The sequence below is a fragment of the Furipterus horrens genome, unplaced genomic scaffold, assembly GCF_987537825.1.
Source record: "Furipterus horrens unplaced genomic scaffold, mFurHor1.1.pri manual_scaffold_2, whole genome shotgun sequence".
Classification (NCBI taxonomy): Eukaryota; Metazoa; Chordata; class Mammalia; order Chiroptera; family Furipteridae; genus Furipterus; species Furipterus horrens.
The window spans coordinates 143,313,276-143,334,716 of record NW_028327172.1 but is presented as its reverse complement, the minus strand read 5'-3'; the positions used below and the strand labels follow the sequence as shown (position 1 = coordinate 143,334,716).

Sequence of the window (21,441 nt, the reverse complement as noted above, 5' to 3'; positions counted from 1 at the left end):
TTCTCTAGTCCTGTGTGTTAGAGTAAAATTGCAAATGAGTAAAGACTTGTATTCTCATGAGTTTGTGGTAATAAAATATACAATTTGGGATTGCTGGGCCACAAATATTACACAGCCTCCAGGGGAATATAACATATTGGTATTGTCTGAAAACAGGATAGAAACCCATCCTCTTTGTGACAAGGATGAGAGTTCTCAGTTGAGTTCCTAGAGGTGTGACAAAACAGCAGCAGCTGGCACTTCCTATGGGTTCAGTGTACCTGCTGCTGACTGAACGTTCTTGTTGTATGCTTGCCCCAAAGACCAGGGACTTATGCATAACAAAAGACAAGCTAAAATCTCGCATTTAGCAATTTATCTTCTCTAGAAGTCCTGGGTTATCAAAGTTGTTATTTTCCTCCAAATTAATGACTTTTTCCATGACAATTTTGAAGGTTGTGGTGGAATACTTCATTCGGATAATGGTACAATCAGATCCCCTGGCTGGCCTCAGAACTTTCCTGAGAACAGCAGATGTTCCTGGACAGTCATTACTCATGAAAGCAATCACTTGGAAATCAGCTTTGACAACAACTTCCTAATTCCTAGCAGTGATGGACAGTGTCAAAACAGCTTTGTGAAGGTTAGTTGGCTTGTTTATTTAATTGGAGCAGAACTGGTTTTGTGAACATAAACATTTAGAGTAAAAATGACTCATTGCCTCTCAAAGTAAGAAAAGGACAATTTTGCTGCTTGGATTTCTTGAATTAAAAAAGCGAGAAATATCAAATATTAGGAGTTAAACTTTGAACCACAACACACATATTGCCATGTGAGTTGTGTGACTTTTCCTTTACTAATACATAAGAAAAGTGACTTAAGGAGATTGTGTTCTGGTCTTACTAAATTCTCGTGTGCACTAATGGTTCTTCCTTTCTGTAGAAACTAAAGATAAGGTCAGATTTTGTTCTTTTTTCTTCTTATTCTCTCTCCCTAATAAATCCTCTGGGACAAAATAAATGTGAAGTGCCATTACAGACACTATTTAGACTATACGATAAAAATTACAGAAGGTTAGAGGAGTGGCTAGTGCAGCCTTCACCTTGGCCTTGAGAGCCCACAAGCTGAAAAGACCATGAGAGAAACCCATGTAAAACAATGACAGTGGGGCAGTCAGCAAGGCTGTCTTACAATTGCTGCTCATGTGGCACTGACCTCACTTTTCATTGACTTTTGACCATGACGACTGTATTATGTATTCATTCCATCTGTGCTCTTTTGCATCTTATATGCTTTATTTCTAATAGGCTTTGCCTTTTAGTGGGAAGAACATCGGCTTCAGTTTACATTAGCCTGGACTCTATTCAAATCTCTTACATTTACCACCTGCATGTTCCTCTGTGAGCTAATTAAACACTTGAACTTAAAATTACTCAACTATAAAATAAAGAGAACAATTCCTACTTTAGTAGGATTGTTTTAAGCATTAGAGGTAACAGAGTATAACATAGTGTTCAGTACTGGGGATATAAAACCACCTAATGAATAAAAGTGGTTTTTATTGTTAATATTATTATTACCTCATCTCTCACATTATGTTTTATATCTAATTAATATATGCTTACTGTTTAAATCAGAGAAGGAAAACTCTGATTCCAAAAAACCTCCACTGCCTTGCGGCATACCTCTTCAGGGGAAAGGCTAAGGGAGTAAACCCCGACAGAAAATCCGGAGCCGGAGTCCCTAAGGCGGTTTGACGTTGTAGTCAACATCGGCAACTCCTGCGGCGCACCTGAAGCCAAGCTGTATTGACTCCGTCTTTCCCTTGGATCCTTCAGCTGCGAAGAGAGGGGGGGTCTGCTGCATGGGCAACAGCAGACCCTCCATATCACCCTGCCCAGGCTCTGTAGCTTCAGCTTCACTGGAGAGGACACTCCAGCGTCATTGCAAGATGTCGATTCAACACGGGAGGAGACAGATACCATGTCACTCCTGAGTCGGACTGCACAACCATTCTCGGCGGTGCAGATAGACTCTTAAGAAGCTACACCATCGTCTCTCGAGATGGACGGCTGCCGACGACTGTTTAAATAAAAATCCCACACGTATATAAAATATGTGTATGATAAAACACCTTTAATATACACTTTTCCTAATAGCTTTTTTTCATGAAACAAATGAATTCTCTCTCTCATGGACTGAGTCAACATCTATATAGACGTAAGACTTCAAAGTCTTTTAATTGTCAATATGGATATGAGGAATTTCTTAGGCCCATTTATCCTCCGGGTACAATATAAATCCTTCTGAGATCAGGTCAAAGCAACAGCACTAGCAGACGGGGGCAAGTCAGGGCCCTGCTGAAACTAAGCGGTCTTTTCCCTACTGACCTGAGACTCCTGTTTCAGATAACAGATACAAAAGTCGGTGGGCAAAACCATCAAGAAGAATCCAACTATAGCAAGCCAACTTAAAACTTGCACCTTATGCAAAAATTAACTCAAAAATAGAGCATAGACTGAAATGTAAAATATACAGCTATAAACTTCCAGGGGAAAAAATAGCAGATCTTCAGGACCTAGAAATAGGTGATAACTTCTTAGACCACATGTAAAAAGAATGATCTATAAAAAGAAAAATTAATTTTTTTAATCAAAATTGAAAATTGTTTGTTTTGTAAATTCTTCTGTGAAGAAGATGAAAAAACAGGCAAAAGACTGGGAGAAAAGATTTATAAACCATGCACCTGACAACTGACTACTACCCAGATATATATGTAACTCTGAAACCCAACAGTAAAAATACAAAATTTCATTAGAATATGGGTAACAGATATAAACAGGTATTTCACCAAAGATGATAGTTAGGTGGTAAATAAGCATATGGGAAGATGTTCAACATCACTACCTGCTAGGGAAAGTGCACATTAAACCACACTCAGATACTGCTATATACCTCTCAAAATGGCTAAAATTAAGAACGATGACAAACACCAAATCCCAGCAAGAATGTGAAAAGATACATCACTTATCCATTGCTAGTGGACATGTAAAATGGTATAGCTGCTCTGAAAAACAGTCTGGCCATTTCTTATACAATTAAACATACACTTACCTTAAGATCTAGCAATTTCACTTTGGGCATTTATCCAGAGTTATGCAAACTATATCTACACAAAAACCCATGTATCAATGTTCATAGCAGTTTTATTTGTAATAGCCCCAAATTGGAATCAGTGCAAATGTCCTTCAACAGTTAAATGATTACATGAACTCTAGTCCATACAAACCATGGAGTACAACTCTATAAAAGCACACTATTGATAGACTGACAATTTAGACAAATCACCAGGGAGTTTCGCCAAGTGAAAAAAGCCAACCTCAAAGAGTTACATAATCTCTTGTTCCATTCATATAATGTTTTAAAAATGGCAATATTTTAGGAATGGGGGACAGAAAGACAGAGGTTAGAGAGCCAGGGGTGCAGAAGTCAATTGTGTGATTATAAAAGGGCAACTCTAGATATCCTCATGGTGTTGGAGCTGTTGAATGCAGTGGTGTAGAACTTGTATATAACTGAATATGCACACATCAGTGTAAGTACAAGGAAAACTGGGAAAGTGAGCAAGATTATTGGATTCTATCAATGTCCGTATTTTACAATACACTATAGTTTTCCAGGTTACCAATGTTGGGGAAACCAGGAATATGTGTACAGGGATTTCTCTATTTTATATCTTATAAGCACATATAAATCTGGAGTTCTCTCAATAAATATTAGTTTTTTTTTAAATTACTTGAATGATAAAATATCACTAACTTATAGAAAACTTAAGTAAGTCAAAAAGTTTTGGACCTGATGACAATTTTGTCATATTTTGTAGATCCAGTAGTTTGATGATTCCTGTGTCATATAGCTAATAACATGAGTTCCTGACTGACAAGACAGCAATGAATACTTAATTATTCTTTAAAGTTATTATCATTACAACATTTGTGTCTTGGGCCAAAAGGTAGAGCTGTCAGATCCATAATTAATGACTTCAGAAAGGTATAAATAATTCTTGAAGTTTTTTGTTAAAGAACTTGAGGTACTTTATTGAAAGTTAGCTTCTATCACCTTGCCTTTCAGTAATATTTGTAAAAATAGTATATGCAGATATTAGTAAATCATGTTTATAATTTTACTAAATGTGGCTAGAAAACTTCTCTATACTCTTTCCCTGGATAGTTAAGGGAAAAATTAAAAACTAAAAGGGATATTAGGGAAAATTGGTAGTGTGCATTCCTTTCCTGACATATATTTAAAATTTTTTTAAATTGCAATTTACATTCAATATTACTTTGTAATAGTTGTGTACAAGCATACTGGTTAGACAATCATAAACTTTACAAAGTGTTTCCCTGATATTTTCAGTACCCACCTGGCACCATACATAGTTATTACAGTATTATTAACTATATTCCTTATGCTATACTTCACATCCCCATGGCTATTTTATAGTTATCAATTTTTACTTAATCCCATCATCTTTGGGTGCAGCCCCCAAACACCCCTCCACTCTAGCAACCATCAATCTGCTCTCTGTATTGATGAGTCTTTTTCACTTTTGCTGGTTCATTTATTTTGTTCTGTAGATTACACATATAAGTGAAATCATATATATTTGTCTTTCTCTGACTTACTTCACTTAGCATAATACCCTCTAGGTCCATCCATGCTGTCACAATGGTAAGATTTCATTCTTTTTTATGGCCAAGTAATGTTCTATCATATATATGTACAACCACTGTTTTTTCCACTCGTCTATTGGTGGACACTTGAGTTGCTTCCATATCTTAGCTATTCTAAATAATATTGCAGTGAACATAGGGGTGCTTATTCTTTTGAATTAGTGTTTTGGATTTCTTTAGATTTTCACCCAAAAGTAGAATCACTGGATCATAAGGCAATTCCATTTTTAATTTTTGGAGGAAATTCCATACTGTTTTCCACAGTGGCTGCACCAGTCTGCATTCCCACCAACAGTGCACTAGGTAGGGTTCCCTTTTCTCCACATCCTCACCAACATTTGTTATCTGTTGATTTATTAATGGCAGCCATTCTGACAGGTGTTAGGTGATATATCATTTTGGTTTCAATTTAAATTTCTCTGATGATTAGTGACATTGAACATCTTTTCATATGTTTATTCACCATCAGTATATCTATCCTCTTTCCAGAAGTGTCTATTCAAGTAGTCTGCTCATTTTTAAATTGGATTGTGTGTTTCTTTGGTGTTCAGTTGTATCCTGGCACATTTTTATCTTAGGTATTTGACAGAATATCTGTGCTTTGTTCACAGTAGCTCCAGTGCCAGGCTCCTCTCATATCTAATAATTGGAAATAAAATTTGATTTTAATAAAATGACTTTAATGGATTCAAGTGTTTAAAAACTCAGTTGAAATGATATCTCTTTAAAGAACTGAGAAGTATTGAATTGGTGCTATGAATCCATGCTGTTTCACTCCTCTTCCTATCAACTAATATGCCAACAAAAATATTTTTAATGGCTTGATGTGTTATTGCTTTGTTGAAAATAGTCCTGAAAGTGGTATGTTCAAATGAGTAATTTTGTACAAATTGATATAAAAAAAATCAAACAGTCAAGAAAGACTGACCCAAATCTAATAACTTTCTTGCTTTCTTGAGCTAGATAATTATTAGCTGGGGAGAGTTGTCCTGTGCATCCCTGGCCCTGAACCACTACATGCCACCCACACACCAAGTATGACAAAAAGGCCTCCAGACATTGCTTATAATAATTTTGCTCTGAGAATGGCAAAATGACTCTTTCATCTAGGAGTATCTTCCCTGATTAAACGTGTTTAATAATATTTTTTCCCCAATAATATGTATTCATTACCTAATATCAATATTTTTCTTGAGTGACTCAACATTTTAGATGCCACAATGTTTTGCCTGAACTACTGCAAAACCCTCCTGGCAGATCTCCCAGCATCTTCTCTTTTCTTTCTATTCTTCACATGGTAATATCTTCTAAAAACCAAATGTCTTCAAGTCTTAAGCTTCCCAGAGGCTCCTTGCCATTTTCAGGACAGTGGCCCAGATTTCTAACATACCACAAGGCCTGCATGGACTCTTTGCCTCTCCTCTCCCCTTACTTAGTTTCTCTCTATTCTTTGAACTAGACATGCCTTTTCATGCCATGGGGCTTCCTTAGGCAGGATCACCGCTCCCCAAATCAGGTAGAACTCCTTAATTATATGCTCTCAGAGTTCTTTTACAGCCCCTTTCAAAGTTGGAATTTTGTATTTAAATTTGTGATTCTATGATGAATGGCCTTCACTAGGCTGGTCAGTATTGGCTTAATTTGGAACTTTGATGCTTCCCATTTATTCCTCAGCAACTATTTTTCCAATGAGTATATCAGTAATTTGTTTTTAAGTGACCAAACTAACTAAATGACAGACCAAATCTACGCAGAAGTTGCTAACACAGTCTTGAGTGAATAATAGAACATAGTGACTGAATCTCATTCTTTCCTCAACTTGAGCCTTAAAGTTCAACCTTGGCAGAAATTCTGTTATGATTTATTTCAATGTACTATGCTAGTTACATTTACAAGGTCTGTTCAGAAGGTATCCAGCCATGTAACATGAAAAATAGAGACATTTATTAAAGAAGATACAATATACAAGAAGCATTGTACACAGGACAATGACGCCTCAGTCCCCTTCAAAGTAGGCACCTTGGGACCTCACTCACACTGTTCTCCCAATCACCATCAGCTGCCCTGTCATATGTTCCTGAATCTCATTGATGGCCTTAAATCTCTTCCCTTTCAAAGGTGATTTTACTGCCCTGGTTGCTGTGGCTCAGTGGATTGAGAGTCAGCCTGCGAACCAACCAAGTGTCGCTGGTTCGATTCCCAGTCAGGGCACATGACTAGGTTGCACATCAGGTCCCCACTTGGGGACATGTAAGAGGCAATCACACAGTGATGTTTCTCTCCCTTTCTTTCTCCTTTCCCCTCTCTCTAAAAATAAATAAATTGATTAATTAATTAATTTAATTACTTGTTAAAAAAAGAAAATCTTTAAAAAAAAAAAAGGTGATTTTAGTTTTGGGAAAAACCAGAAGTCACTGGGCACCCAATTTGGGCTGTAAAGGGGCTGAGTCCCTGGGTAATTTGATGCTTCACCAAAAAAATCTGCAAGAGCGGGCACATTGTCGTGATGAAGCTGCCAATCACTGTTTGCCCACAGCTGTGGCCTTCTGAATCATCCAGCTAGTTTCCACAGAGAAATGTTCAAGCTTAATGCAAAATTTGATGCAGATTTGTTGCTCTTCTTGCTCAGCCATTTTGAATGTGATGGTCACACATGCTCACTCAACGGCATCTACTGCCCCCACTGACTAGTACATGAAGTCGTTATTGTTCACACATGCGCATTCCAGTGCACTCTCCTTGGCTGCTAGATTACATCGATGTCACGCAACTTATTCTTGTTGTATTAACAATGGCTGGACTTTCCCTAGCAGACCTGGTATACTTGGAATTCACACCCACTTTCTTTATGCTCCACAAAAGTATTAATTTCCACAGGCTTCTTGCTTGTTAATGTTTCTCTACTCATAACCCACAATTTTCCATCCACTCAGGACAAATGTTAAGCCCCACACATTTCTCTCTCTCTCTCTCTCTCTCTCTCTCTCTCTCTCTCTCTCTCTCTCTCATCTCCCTCTTGGCACCTAGCAAGCTCAGCTACCTAGATCAGGGCACCTAGAGAAGGTAAGAGGAAACTGAATAGTGACAGATTTTTTTTTTTCAGTTACTACTGCCTACCTACAGAAAATAAACACAATCTCCTTCGACAAGGCAAAAATGAGACATGCAGTTAAAATGCAGCTTAAAACTAGTATTCTTAAAAGAAAATATTGCAGGTCTGCATGTGCTTTATTTACAATTATGTTTAGGCTAATATACGCCTTCATACCATGATTTTCAGTATAGTTACATTAAAATATTGATGAAAAAAGCTTGAGTATTCAACTACATTTGTGGCTGTATAGGTGTGGGCAGGAACGGAGGCGGCAGACAAAACGCTGTTGTCCACAAGCTGTGGGAACATGGCTCCCAGTGCCATCATCACACCAAGAAATGCATTCACCGCTGTCTTCCAGTCTCAGGAGGCCCCAGCTCAGGGCTTCTCTGCTTCCTTCGTGAGCCGTAAGTGGCACTAAAAACCAAACTGAGAGGTCCTTGAAGGGGTGTGACTGCCACAGGTAGGCTAGGGGAGAGTGGAAGACTGCACCAGGGTTGGCTGGAAGTGGGGGTCCACGTGGAAGCGTGTGTCTTGGTCACCTAATCCTGAGAGAACTCCCACCTTTCAAAAGTCAGTGAGAATGGAATTGAATGAAATGATAGGTCAATTGAGCAATGATATAAAATGCCTGAGTGCCACTAAGACAGACTGACAGTGACCAGAGAGCAGGCGGGTGAGGGAGAAGGGGGAAAAGAAGGGGAAGGGTCTAGTCAAGGAACTAGTGTAAATAGCCCATGGACATGGACAACTGGGTGGGGATTGACTGTGGGAAAGGGGCAGGGATGGCAGAGCAGGGGCGAGCAATGGGGGGAAAATGGGACCACTTTAATAAAACAATAATAAAAAAGAAATTAAAAAATAAAATAAAATAAACTCTAAAATTCAGAGTGGCCAGGAATTTGGCAGGTGCCCAGGAGGCTGATAATTAGTAGACAACCAGGCACATTGATTGTCTGCACTGAAGTTACCTGGGGCTTTAAAACATGCTGATTCTAGGCCCTCAGCCAACCTGTCTGAATTCAGAATTTCTGTGGGCATGGCCGGGCATATTTTAGCTCTCACCTAGATGACTCTCATGGTAAGTAAACTTTGCGAGCCACTTTCTTCAGAATTTTCCCTTCCTTCTCCTGTTACTACTCACAAATGAGGTTAGCAGGAAATGTAGCAGTGTTTAAGCCTCAGAGCCAATGGTGTGTGCCTACTGGCCGAATTGAATCAAGTAGCTACTAACTGCAAACCACCATTTAGGAAAAAGTTTGATGAAAGGAATTGGAGGAAATAATTCAGTGAAAGGTTACTTCCGAAACAAATAAAAGAAAGAATGGAGGTAACGGAAGACAAATCTAGACCTAACCTTAAGTCTTCACCAGGTTCCTTGTGTTATGTGAATATGTGTATAACCATGTGTGCTTAATATGTGATAGACCAGCAAGTAATGTGGATTAACTTGTTAGTGGTGATATGGAAACAAATGTCATTTTAGTGATAAAAAAAATAGCTCTGTTTCTGACACCAGGGATTCCAAGAGTTGGGATTAGTACATTCAACCATTTTTTTTTAAAGCAGGTATTTGTTATGGTCAGATTACAGTGGTAAATAATATAGTTTTTAGTAACATAATAAGATATTTTAAAACCATCAGGTGTACCAATCTGGTACAAATCACTTTTCATCACTCTTATTATTTTACCTACATGAACAAAATTAAATCTTTAAATAGAAAAGTTATCCTTTCTTTACTATCTTAAAATTAAGTGATTTGAAATAGTTTTGTGGTAAAATTTTCTACTATTTAGCTCAAAACCTGCAGTATTTTCTAAAAAAATATGTAATGTTCTCAATTGTTTTTTAAAATGAGAACTCCATTCTCTTTGTTATTGTTTCTTCCATTTGAGTACTTCAGGGAATACATCTCAGTAGAATTTAGGAAACTTGAGTCTTTTTCTCACTGATAAAAAGATACTGTGTGTGAGAATGAATGTCCTGATAATGCCTTTTTCTCCCTACACAGGATGTGGAAGTAATTTCACCAAACCTTCAGGTTACATTGTTTCTCCAAACTACCCAAGGCAATATGACAACAACATGAATTGCACCTATTTCATAGAGGCTAATCCTCAGTCTGTGGTGCTCTTGACTTTTGTGTCTTTCCATTTGGAAGGTAAGTTTTTTCTTATGTAAATTGCAGTCAATTCTTTTTTTTTTTTTTTTCAGATTTAATGTGTTTTATTGATTAAAATATTACATTTGTGCCAATTTCCCTTCCCTCTGCTCCCCTCCACCCGGTGGCCCCCCTCCCTCCAGTTGTCCCCCCCTTTTAGATTATGTCCATTAGTTGTGCATACAGTTCCTCCCAACCTCTCTCCGTCTATTCCATTCCCTCCTACCCTGATCCCCAATTCCTATATCATCTCCCTCCCTCTCCCCACTCCCCCTCCCTGTTGACCTCCCCCCAATATGCTTCCCGTACCCACAGTTCCTTTTCCACTCTCGTTGCCTGTTTAGTTTGCCTTTGTTTCATCTCCCTAGCTTCTGTTTTTTAAACCAGTCCCTTTAACATCTCATATAACAGTGGTTTGGATCTAATGAACTCTTTCAGTTTTATTTTGTCCTGGAAACACTTTCTCTGTCCTTCTATTCTGAATGACAATTTCGCTGGATAGAGTATTCGTGGTTGTAGGTTTTGGATTTTCATTACTTTGAATATTTCTTGCCAGTCCCTTCTTACCTGCAGGGTCTCCCTTGAGAAGTCAGCTGATAGTCTAATTGGGACCCCTTTGTACATAATTCTTTTCTTCTCTCTTGCTGCTTTTAAGATTCTCTCTTTATCTTTAATTTTTGACATTTTGATTATAATGTGTCTTGGAGTGGTTCTCCCTGGGTCCAGTCTCTTGGGAACTCTCCTTGCTTCCTGGACCTGCAAGTCTATTCCCTTCCCCAAGTCTGGGAAGTTCTCCTTTATTATATTTTCACTCAATTTTTCAAGTTCTAGTTCATCTTCCTCACTCTCTGGCAAACCAATGATTCTTATGTTGGGCCTTTTATAGCTGTCCCAGAGGTTTCTGATCCTCTCATTGTTGCTTCCCATTTCCTCTCTCTGCATTGGTTGACTGCTTGTTCCTTCTCCATCTTCCAGTTTGTTGAAATGAACTCTGGATTTTTTTTCCTCACCATCTGTCTCGTATGTGGTTTTGTTCCTTTCGTTATGAATGTTTTTCGCTTCTTTCTTATCTTTTTCCTGCTCTTTTGTGAATTCTGTAAGCCACCTGATAACAATGGCCCAGAACTGAGCCTCTGACAGGTTTCTTATCTGTTCATCTGTCAGGTTCTCTATCTGATGCCTGGTGAGCTGTGCCACTGGGATTTCTATAGTTGTCTGCCTCATTTTGACAGATGCGTTTTGTTTTCTTGGGCCGGCTGTCGGGGGCAGTGCCTGTGTACGCGTCACAAATTAGCGACCGGCGCCTGCCTGTCTGCGACCTATTTCGCAGCCCTGTGGTGCTTTCTTTGGGGGTGGGGGTCCAAGATGGATTCACACAATTATTCAGCTAGGAGACCGGGATCCGTCCTCCCGCCCCCCTGGGCCTCACTGTTCAAGGCGATGCGGCGGCTGCTCTCCCCAGCGTTGGGGTCGCGCACCGCCAGGGGCTTGACCGCAGCCTGGATTCCTCGCTGCCCCACCGCTGTCCCAGGTGCGACCGCAAACAGCGCTGTCCTCTTTAACTCTTACCTGCCCAAATGGCACCGCTGGTTTATAACTTCATATGTTGGGCTTCCGTGTAGTTTTATTTTCTGGAATTTCTAGTTATCCTTTGTTTTGAAGTAGTTGTATTCCTCTCTAGTTATAGAGGGAGACCTAGCGTGTCCGTCTAAGCCTCCATCTTGGCCGGAAGTCCTGCAGTCAATTCTTAATACGTAAATAAGAAATAAGTAGAGGCAGAGATCATCTAAAATCACCATTTGAAGAAAACATTTAAAATGTCACAGAGTGTATTTGGTATAAACTTCATTAAAATTCCATCCAATGTTTCAAGAACACATTTACCATGCTATATATTCCATCCAGAAGTGAAAATAATAACACAAGAGCTTTAAGAACACAGCATCAAGTAAGTAGATTAAGGAAAGTAAGTCTGAAATGCATTACGTTTTAATAATAGCTTTTAATTAATCCATTTGCATTTATACTCTATGGACATCCATGTGGATGATCACACCCACAGTCATGAACACCCTGTAACTAGCAAGAGAAGCTATTAAAGTAAGATTAATAAATATCTGAACTGTACTTTTAAGTGTTATTATGGGACACTTCTCATCTCTTTTCTCTTTTATCATCTTCATCAATCCCATAAGTTTGTGAAATCTCTAACCACAACTACCTCTTTGGATTCATTACAACTGTAGGGAATGGGCTGTTGGCTAAGAGAACAGTGGAGCTTCTGGTTTGGGCTGGGCTGTGTCTACAATAGACACAACTTGATGGTTAATGGGTGCTTTGATACTGCAGAAGATAGGTCTCTTCAAGTAGATGGGTGTTCTCAACCACTCAGTCCTACTAATATTTTTTACAAATTAAATTTCCGTTTCTTAATTGTAATAAACCTGTAAATTTATCAAGCTATTTCTGCACAATGAAAACTTCTTTCTTTTTAGGTAGTCTACCATTGCAGTGAAAACTTATATTTAGCAAAATGTTCTACAGTAGTCAGTATCTGGGAAATTTAGTTTTCATAAAAATAGAAATGACTTGTCAGTCCTCAAGCACTGATAAATTATACAAAGGCTCTCTCTCATTTGATCCTTTTTCTCTGACCTCCTTTTCCTACCTTTCACAAGTTGTGGTTTGGGGCACATGTGTTTCCTAGAAAATTCTGAGTATGCATAGATGTATGTCATTGTAGAAATGAAATATGAAGTTAAATATGATCTTTTCAGCATTTGCTGGCACCACATCCCAGTAATGTAAAAAGATATCCATGATTTATACAGTATTAAGAGAAAGTAAAACACTTTATGTAAGATGATCCAGTTTTCTCTTTAACATAAGTACATGTGAATAAATCTGTAAGGTTCTTAGGCCATTCTTGAAGAGTTGTGACCACTATGCCATAGATTGTGATACTTATTTTCTTCATACCTTTTCTATTATTTTTATGTTCGGGGGAAAGTTGTTTTAGTAATAGGAGGAAACATGTGGCTTAGATTGTGTATTTGTATGGGTATTTGTTCTCATTAAATTAAATGATATAAACAGAAGAATATCATATGCCAATATTACTGAGAGTGAAAAAGGAGACAGTATCAGATGTACGATGTACTATGTACTATGGCCACAAAAACACACTACTCATACCAATGAGATGTGTATTATTACAAGGGAACCTATACTTACTCTAAACTGGAGCTCCCTGAGTTCCGCTGACTAGGTGGGATAAAGGGCGGCATACTCTGAGTACCTGACATGGGGTGTGGCAGGGGAGAGCACAGCATTTTAGATGGGTCCCCAAATGCCAGGTTGACCACTTAACTTAGTCACCTGACTGTGAAAATTGCTTAATCTTTTTGATAATCACTTTCTCTTTTAAAAATATAAAATAGTAGTTATAAAAGGCAGATAATGCCTGTAGAAGCATATTTTTTGAAGTATAATTCATCTGAGTGGCCATTGTCTTATCAAATCTCCAGATGTGCCCTTACAAGTTGCCTGAAAGCAGATATTTGGTTTTGCAGATTAAGTGATTTCAACTTCTACTAATAGATTTGCTAATCATGCCCCAGTTGAAAAGACTGACTTTAAAAAATAAGATAATATTCTTATAATGCCTTCTGACATTTCCAGTGTTACAAGTACTCAGTATTTTCGAACTGCTAAATAGATAATTTCTGGCTACAGATTAATTAAATTATAATGATTACCAGAAAGGGCAACATTAATCAAACTTATAATTAGATTCTTATCACTGATCATATCAATGCTGATGTTCATTGAATAACATTAAGAAGCTAGAGATTCATTAGCTACAGTAAAAATAACCTTCTACTCTTTCTAAAATGAACCAAAGAATTCATGTGCAGTATGTTGTGATAAAACTGAGAATTGCTCTCAGGATAGATCACAGCCTTTTTTTTTTTTCCCCAGGATCATTGGCCCTTCAAACTGCTATAGTCCATAGGAACTGTTTCTGAGGGACCAAGTCCCAATGACTAAGTCTTTCTGAGCCTAATATACCAGCAGAGCCGTCGTTGACCTAGGCGGAGAGGAGGGTTCTAGATCTGTTCTTTTGGTGGGCTAACCCAGGCTGTAAAATACTGCAGACACATTTGTTCACACATTGTGATTACTAAGCACTGACAGCTGGTTAGGAAAGGTTTTCTCTTCAGGCTGGTATAGCAATTATTCAGTTACATACCAGTGCTCTTCATACAGAAAGGTTACAACGGGTCAGTAACTACTTTATTTTTTCTTTTTAAAATATTTTCCACTAAAGTTGCTTTAAAAGTATGTTATGATATTTTACGTTGGCCTAAGTTTCTCCATCTTTCTTATTATTATTACATTTTCAATATTAGTCATTCTATAAATGACAGACTTATCTTTTCTGTATAATCGCTACTTAATATATAAATTCCAATGAAATCATTTAAAAGTCATGGGATGCGAACCAAGTGTCACTGGTTCAATTCCCAGTCAGGGCACATGCCTAGGTTGCACACCAGGTCCCCAGTTGGGGGTGTGTGAAAGGCAACCACAGTAATGTTTCTCTCCCTCTCTTTCTCCTTTCCCCCCTCTCTCTCTCCTTTCCATTCTCTCTAAAAACAAATAAGTTAAAATTTTTTTAAAAAGTAAATAAATATATTTTTAAAAATAAAAGTCATAGGAGAAATTTTCATCTGAACATTTATTTATATAACAACTTTTTTTTTCTGAATATAAACTCAACACTAAAATGGCTTTGGTATCCTGAACAGTGTCTTCAAAAGTTGTAAAGTGGGAATGGACAAAATTCAAAATGTTTCTTTTGGTCAAAAATGAAACCAGAAACAGACAAAAGTTAACAGCAAAGGATAAGCAAGAAACTTCCAATGTTGGTACTTACTGTGTAATCCGTTGTCATTAAATAAATACTTATTTTATTTTCTCAAATATTGAACAGTGTAGAAGTATATTTTTGTGTTTTTATCATTCACGTGGTCAAGTAGCTGCCTCCAAGTTGCTGGGAAGATTATAGGCCATATTTCTTTTTTACTTCATAAGGTAATGCAATTTGTGGATGTAATAACCTAAGGCAAGTGAATACCTTCTGTACCTTGATTTTTCTATCATTAAAATTCATTAATAACATTGATTCACATGATGATAATGAAGAGTTTAGAAGCTGTTAACAAAAACATTCCTATATCTAGGCAAATTCTAAACTCAATTTTCTCAGATCCAGAGTATCTTTTGATAAGAACTCAATAGAAGAGTAGCAGGTAAGCACAGGAAGTGGAGAGAATGAGAAAGGCAAATGCTTTTGTTTACTGTCCTAAGGGGATGGCCTCATAAGCCCCCAGAGGAATAGGGCTAGATTTCCAGAACAGCCAGATAGGAAGTCCTATATAATATTTGCTTGAATTCTCCCTCTCTCTTTTTAAAGATTTTATTTACTTATTTCTAGAGAGAGGGGAAGGGAAGAACAAAGAGAGGGATAGAGACATCAATGTTTGGTTGCCTCTCATGCGCCCCAACCAGGGACCTGGATCACAATCCCAGCCTATGCCCTGACTGGGTATCAAACCAGCAACCCTTTACTTCGCAGGCCAGTGCTCAATCCACTGAGCCATACCAGCCAGGGCTGAATTCTCCTTTATTAACTTAGAAGACCTGGTTTACAAGCTACACCTAATATAAAGCTAAAAGGAAAAAGAAAAACTTTAATTGTAGACTTTTTCCTTTGCCCTTTTTTCCACTAAGAAGCACAAAAACTGAGTTTTGTCAGTTCTCTTAGTTCACATTCCACCTCATCATTTAATCTAAGTTTTTTAAGTGACATTACTCAACTATTCACCATGTCTTCTCTTTGCTTTCTCAATCATTTCTAAAGAAATCAGTATGTAGGCACATTTCACAATTCATTACCTTAGAAAGCATTGGGCAATGGTTCTTTTGAAATAGTTTCTATTGATATTTTATGCAAATTGGTCTAGCACTAGAGGAGAAACTTTAGTTATATGAGATTCTTCACTTGCCTGTGGTTTAAACTTTGGCCTGCACACTCTGTGGAGCTTAGTTTGATACTAGTACATGCTTCTCTCTCCTGCTGAATCAGGACCTCCATTGAGGTAACCAGCTACTTGGAGCAAAGGTAATTAGACAGACAACAGACCTCATTCAACAGCTGTCCCCTAATTCACCCACCTCTCCCTAGAGCCCTTTGCAACTTTACTGGAAAAAAACTTTATCTTATCTACAATATTAAAATGTTTCAACCAAAAAATTTTTTTCTATCTGTACTCCTCTTAGGCATCTCTGCCTATCTATGACTCTCAGGAAAAAAACATTGCAGTCTGAATCTTAATTCCACAAGTTTATATAATTTGCTATGCCCTGGCTGGTTTAGCTCAGTGGATTGAGCGTCGGCCTGCGAGCTAAGTGTCGCTGGTTCGATCTTCCAGTCAGGGTACATCAGAGAAGGAAAACTCTGACTCCAAAAAACCTCCGCTGCCTTGCGGCATACCTCTTCAGGGGAAAGGCTAAGGGAGTAAACCCCGACAGAAAATCCGGAGCCGGAGTCCCTAAGGCGGTTTGACGTTGTAGTCAACACCGGCAACTCCTGCGGCGCACCTGAAGCCAAGCTGTATTGACTCCGTCTTTCCCTTGGACCCTTCAGCTGCGAAGAGAGGGGGGGTCTGCTGCATGGGCAACAGCAGACCCTCCATATTACCCTGCCCAGGCTCTGTAGCTTCAGCGTCATCGCAAGATGTCGATTCAACACGGGAGGAGACAGATACCGTGTCACTCCCGAGTCGGACTGCACAGCCATTCTCGGCGGTGCAGATAGACTCTTAAGAAGCTACACCATCGTCTCTCGAGACGGACGGCTGCCGACGATATAATTTGCTGAATTACTCATTCCTGGTTCCCTTTCAATTCTCTCCAAGTTCTTGGAATCATAATGGAATTCAGAATTGAATGTTGTGTCATAATAAAGCCAAATATGATGAAAATTATATTTTAGTATGTTGAATAGAGCCTACCAATTTTAAACAATAGATGTGTTTTAAAGGTTTTTAGAAGGTTGGAAAATAGTCATAAAAACAAATCCTGGAGGGTCATCTTACACCTCAGAGATTTCAGTAGTGAATATATATCAAATTGCTTACTGAAGATAGAATTAAGAATAAATGTAGCTCCTTGTCCCACAAAATGAGCTCTAGTCCAAGGAGAAAGTATTGTTCAATTCCAGGATATTTCTCTTCCTGACACATTCTCATATGTTTGATTGAATGCTACCTGTTGGTCATAAACTCAACTTTGATATTCATCTTGCTCCTTAAAGAACTTTTTACAGACCTAAGTTCTAAAAGGCAATCATCCTGGTTGTATTTAACTATACCTATTCTACTTAAGAGTTTTGTGTATGTTTTGCTCATATATTTAATTGGTTCCCCCTATTACTATAGAAAAGTGTTTACTATCATTATTTTCTGATGCCTGTGGTCTTTATCACCAAGTGTCTTCCCACTGAAAATTAAAGCTGATATCTTTGATTTAATACAGTGATAGGTTATGCAGAGCTTGAGAAAAAGCTGTATATGTGTGAATTACTTGATGTCTAATGACATCTTTATATATCAGTTTCTGGTATATCACCCTTTTTATAATAATAATCCTTGATATGTTCTCAGACTTTAGGTAACTTTATAAGATCTGATATTATGTAATGCTTGATTTCTTGTGGAAAAAAAAATTGGAAGGACACCCATTTCTGCTTTAAAGAAATGACTACTGGAAAAAAAAAAAAAAAAGAAATGACTACTGGAAAGGATACAAGAATGTTTTAATCCATCAAGCAACTTGCCAAATATCATAACTTTCACAATTTATTGAGTCAGGCCTTGAGAATGAACAGATTATCTTTAATGGTTTATTTAGTTATTTAATATTCTGTTGCTATCTACAGAATATTAAAATCCCCTCTCAACTTCCTCTGCCCAACTTCCTTATTGTTAAATACAAACCTTTTATAAACAATCAATGAATTTTGATTATGTCTCAATAGAGATATATCACCTCTATTTTATGGTGACATTTCTATAATTAAACTAGTTCTTTTAATTAATTATTTGAAAAAATAATCAAGCACATGATGCATCTTACCTTATTTTTCATGGTCTTTTTATTATTTTTTAAAACTATCACTGTGATCTATGAGGTCTGCTCAGAAAGTACCCAGCCATGTAATATGAAAAATAGAGACATTTATTAAAGAAGATAGAAGATACAAGAAACATTGTACATAGGACAATGACACCTCAGTCCCTTCAAAGCAGGTACCTTGGACCTCGCTCAGTTCTCCCACTTGCCACCGCTACCCTTTCTTATTTTCCTGAATTACACTGATGGTCTAAATCTTTTTCCATTTAAAGGTGATTTTAGTTTTGGGAAAAGGCAAAAGTTGTAGAGTACCAACTCTGGGCCGTAGGGGAGCTGAGTCCCCTGGGTGATTTGATGTTTTGCCAAAAAACTCTGCATGAGATGTAATGCATGAGTGGACATGTTGTTGTGATGTAGCTGTCAATTACCAGTTGCCCATAGTTGCAGCCTTCTGAATCCTCCAACTAGTTTTCACAGAGGACTGTTCAAGCTTAACGTAAAATATGATGCAGATTCATTGTCCTACTTGCTCAGTCACTTTGAATGTGACAGCCACACAGTACACATTCTCACTCATTGGTGTCTACCATACCCACTGACTAGTACAGTGAAGTCATCACTGTTCACCCATGCACATTCCAGTCCACTCTCCTTGGCTGCCAGGTTACATCAATGTTGTACAAACTGTTCTCATTATATTAACAACGGCTGGACTTTTTCCAGACAGAACTTGTATATCACCTTGCCAACTACTTAAATACTTAGAGAATAACTGCATAGTAGGAGCTTTGTCAGTGTGAGGTCAACATTTTAATCTAGCATCAACAATATTTCTTTTCAGATATCTGTGGTTTTGTACTTATAACTTTATATATTTTTGCTGGCTGAAGATATTTTTGTAAGCAGTGCATATCTTTTTCTCCCTTAAACTAACCTACTCTAAACTTTTAAAATTCCAGTGGAGCTATTGGTGTCTTCAAGACTAATTCGAGGTTATAATTAAGATACATAATCTCGCAGTATTCAAACTGTTAATCTGAGTTTAATCTATTCCTTTTTGTCCTATTTTCTAAAATTATATTGCTTCTAATTATATGATAAGGTCATTGAAATTAAGTATTTCACATTTTTAACTTGTAGATTTACGCCCAATTAGAAGCATATCTGTTCTGGGATTTTCAAACTAAAGGAATTATTTGAGGTTAGTTTAATATATGTATCTTGAATTGATACCTCAAGATTTCTTCAAATTAGATAGGCACTTATCTGAGGAGCCAAATACATTCCTAAAATGACTTAAGATATAAATTGCATAGATATTTCCTGATAAAAATATCAATTTTATCTAAGATAATACTTAAGTGTAAAAAGCAGAGGGAATTTTTTTAATGTACAGATATGTAAAAAATGCATTCACCAAGCATATTTCAGTTAAAGTGGCAGATTATCTTCAAGTTACCTTAGATGTAAATTAAAGTTTATAAGAAGGACAGTGGGTTATCTCGTCTCCCCAAAGGAAGGTTTAAAAATAGGAAGGACTCCCAGAACATGTAGAAGCAAGAACAAGAGCCTTCAGAATGCTCTCTCTTTTCCCCTCTCTTATTGCTGCTTTCTGTATGACAACTCCATTTTCCCTAACTACAGCCTGGCTTCCATCATGTGTCAGGAGAGATAAATGCTGCTATTTTCCAAGTTGAACATCTCTGACTTCTACTACTGACTCCCTCTTCCTAAGTTATAATTTGAACACAATGGATTGGCCTAGACTGGGTCTGATATTGTACCTTGGAGTAATCAATTTATCAACAGTACTCAGGATGGTGGGGTTCTATAAAAAAATTGTAACAACAGTGATTATGATTGTGGCAACACATACTATATTGATTAGGAATTTCTGTGGTATAGTTAATAGGAAACTTAGTTCAACCTGGTTTACACATAAAAGGTCAATTTGTTGGTTTTACTTATAGAAGACCTCAAAGTTGGGTGTGCCTCAAATCTGCTTGATCTAGCATTTTAATTAAGTCACCAGATATTCTACTTTTTTTATTCTCACTCTGTGCTTCTCAATGGGAGCCTCATCCTAAGGCTGGTTTCTTTCCTGGCTGTAGGGTAGCTGCTCTCAGTGTGAGGGTAGTGTGCTCCTCAGGTATGTCTAGGAAGAGAGAGAGCAGCTATGCAGTGGTGTGCTGAAGCTAACTTATACCATCTGGCAACAATCAATTATGCTATTGATTCTATTCCAAATTCTGCATTTAATGACCTCACGTTGGTAGCATGAAACTGGATATGGGGAAGGGGGGTGATATTTCAAAGTCGTCGGCAGCCGTCCGTCTCGAGAGACGATGGTGTAGCTTCTTAAGAGTCTATCTGCACCGCCGAGAATGGCTGTGCAGTCTGACTCGGGAGTGACACGGTATCTGTCTCCTCCCGTGTTGAATCGACATCTTGCTATGACGCTGGAGTGTCCTCTCCAGTGAAGCTGAAGCTACAGAGCCTGGGCAGGGTAATATGGAGGGTCTGCTGTTGCCCATGCAGCAGACCCCCCCTCTCTTCGCAGCTGAAGGATCCAAGGGAAAGACGGAGTCAATACAGCTTGGCTTCAGGTGCGCCGCAGGAGTTGCCGGTGTTGACTACAACGTCAAACCGCCTTAGGGACTCCGGCTCCGGATTTTCTGTCGGGGTTTACTCCCTTAGCCTTTCCCCTGAAGAGGTATGCCGCAAGGCAGCGGAGGTTTTTTGGAGTCAGAGTTTTCCTTCTCTGATGTGCCCTGACTGGAAGATCGAACCAGCGACACTGGTTCAAAGTAATGAAAGAAAAAACTGTCAATTGATTTCCAAGATGGCTGTGGAGTAGGTGGATCTTGAACACACCTCCTCCAAGGGCCAAAATGGAAATACAACAAAATTGGGGGACAGCCATACTGAAAAACCAACTAGAGACTAGCAGGAAAGGGGTCTTATAACCATGGATTTGCAGAAGTCATATCAAGACTGGTAGGAAGGGCGGAGACATAAAAGGGACTGCCCCCACCCCACTTCCTTGGGCCATGACTGAGGTGCCAGAGTGATATCTCTTAGCTGCAAGAGCCCCTGCTGAGAGATGGGGGCAGGGGGGAAGAGGCAGGCACATAGCATCTGTGAAGAGGCAGGGTTTCTGTCCACCAAGGAGAGGCAGCGTCCTCTGGAGACACAAGCACCCTGTTAAAGAGCCAACAGGCAAAATTTTGTTCACAGACACGTGCCCTGTGCTCCAGTGGAGGGAGGGCAAT

General features: G+C 38.4%; 1 protein-coding gene across 1 annotated transcript in view; it reads left to right on the top strand.

Annotated features, from left to right (window-relative positions):
- The window catches only part of CUBN (cubilin), a 271,217-nt gene that overhangs the window by 194,016 nt on the left and 55,760 nt on the right, over positions 1 to 21,441 (top strand). The window contains exons 54-56 of the mRNA XM_090268020.1: positions 435 to 622; positions 8,057 to 8,213; positions 9,821 to 9,970. Coding sequence (XP_090124146.1) covers positions 435 to 622; positions 8,057 to 8,213; positions 9,821 to 9,970 — 495 coding nt within the window. The remainder of the gene's footprint in view (positions 1 to 434; positions 623 to 8,056; positions 8,214 to 9,820; positions 9,971 to 21,441) is intronic.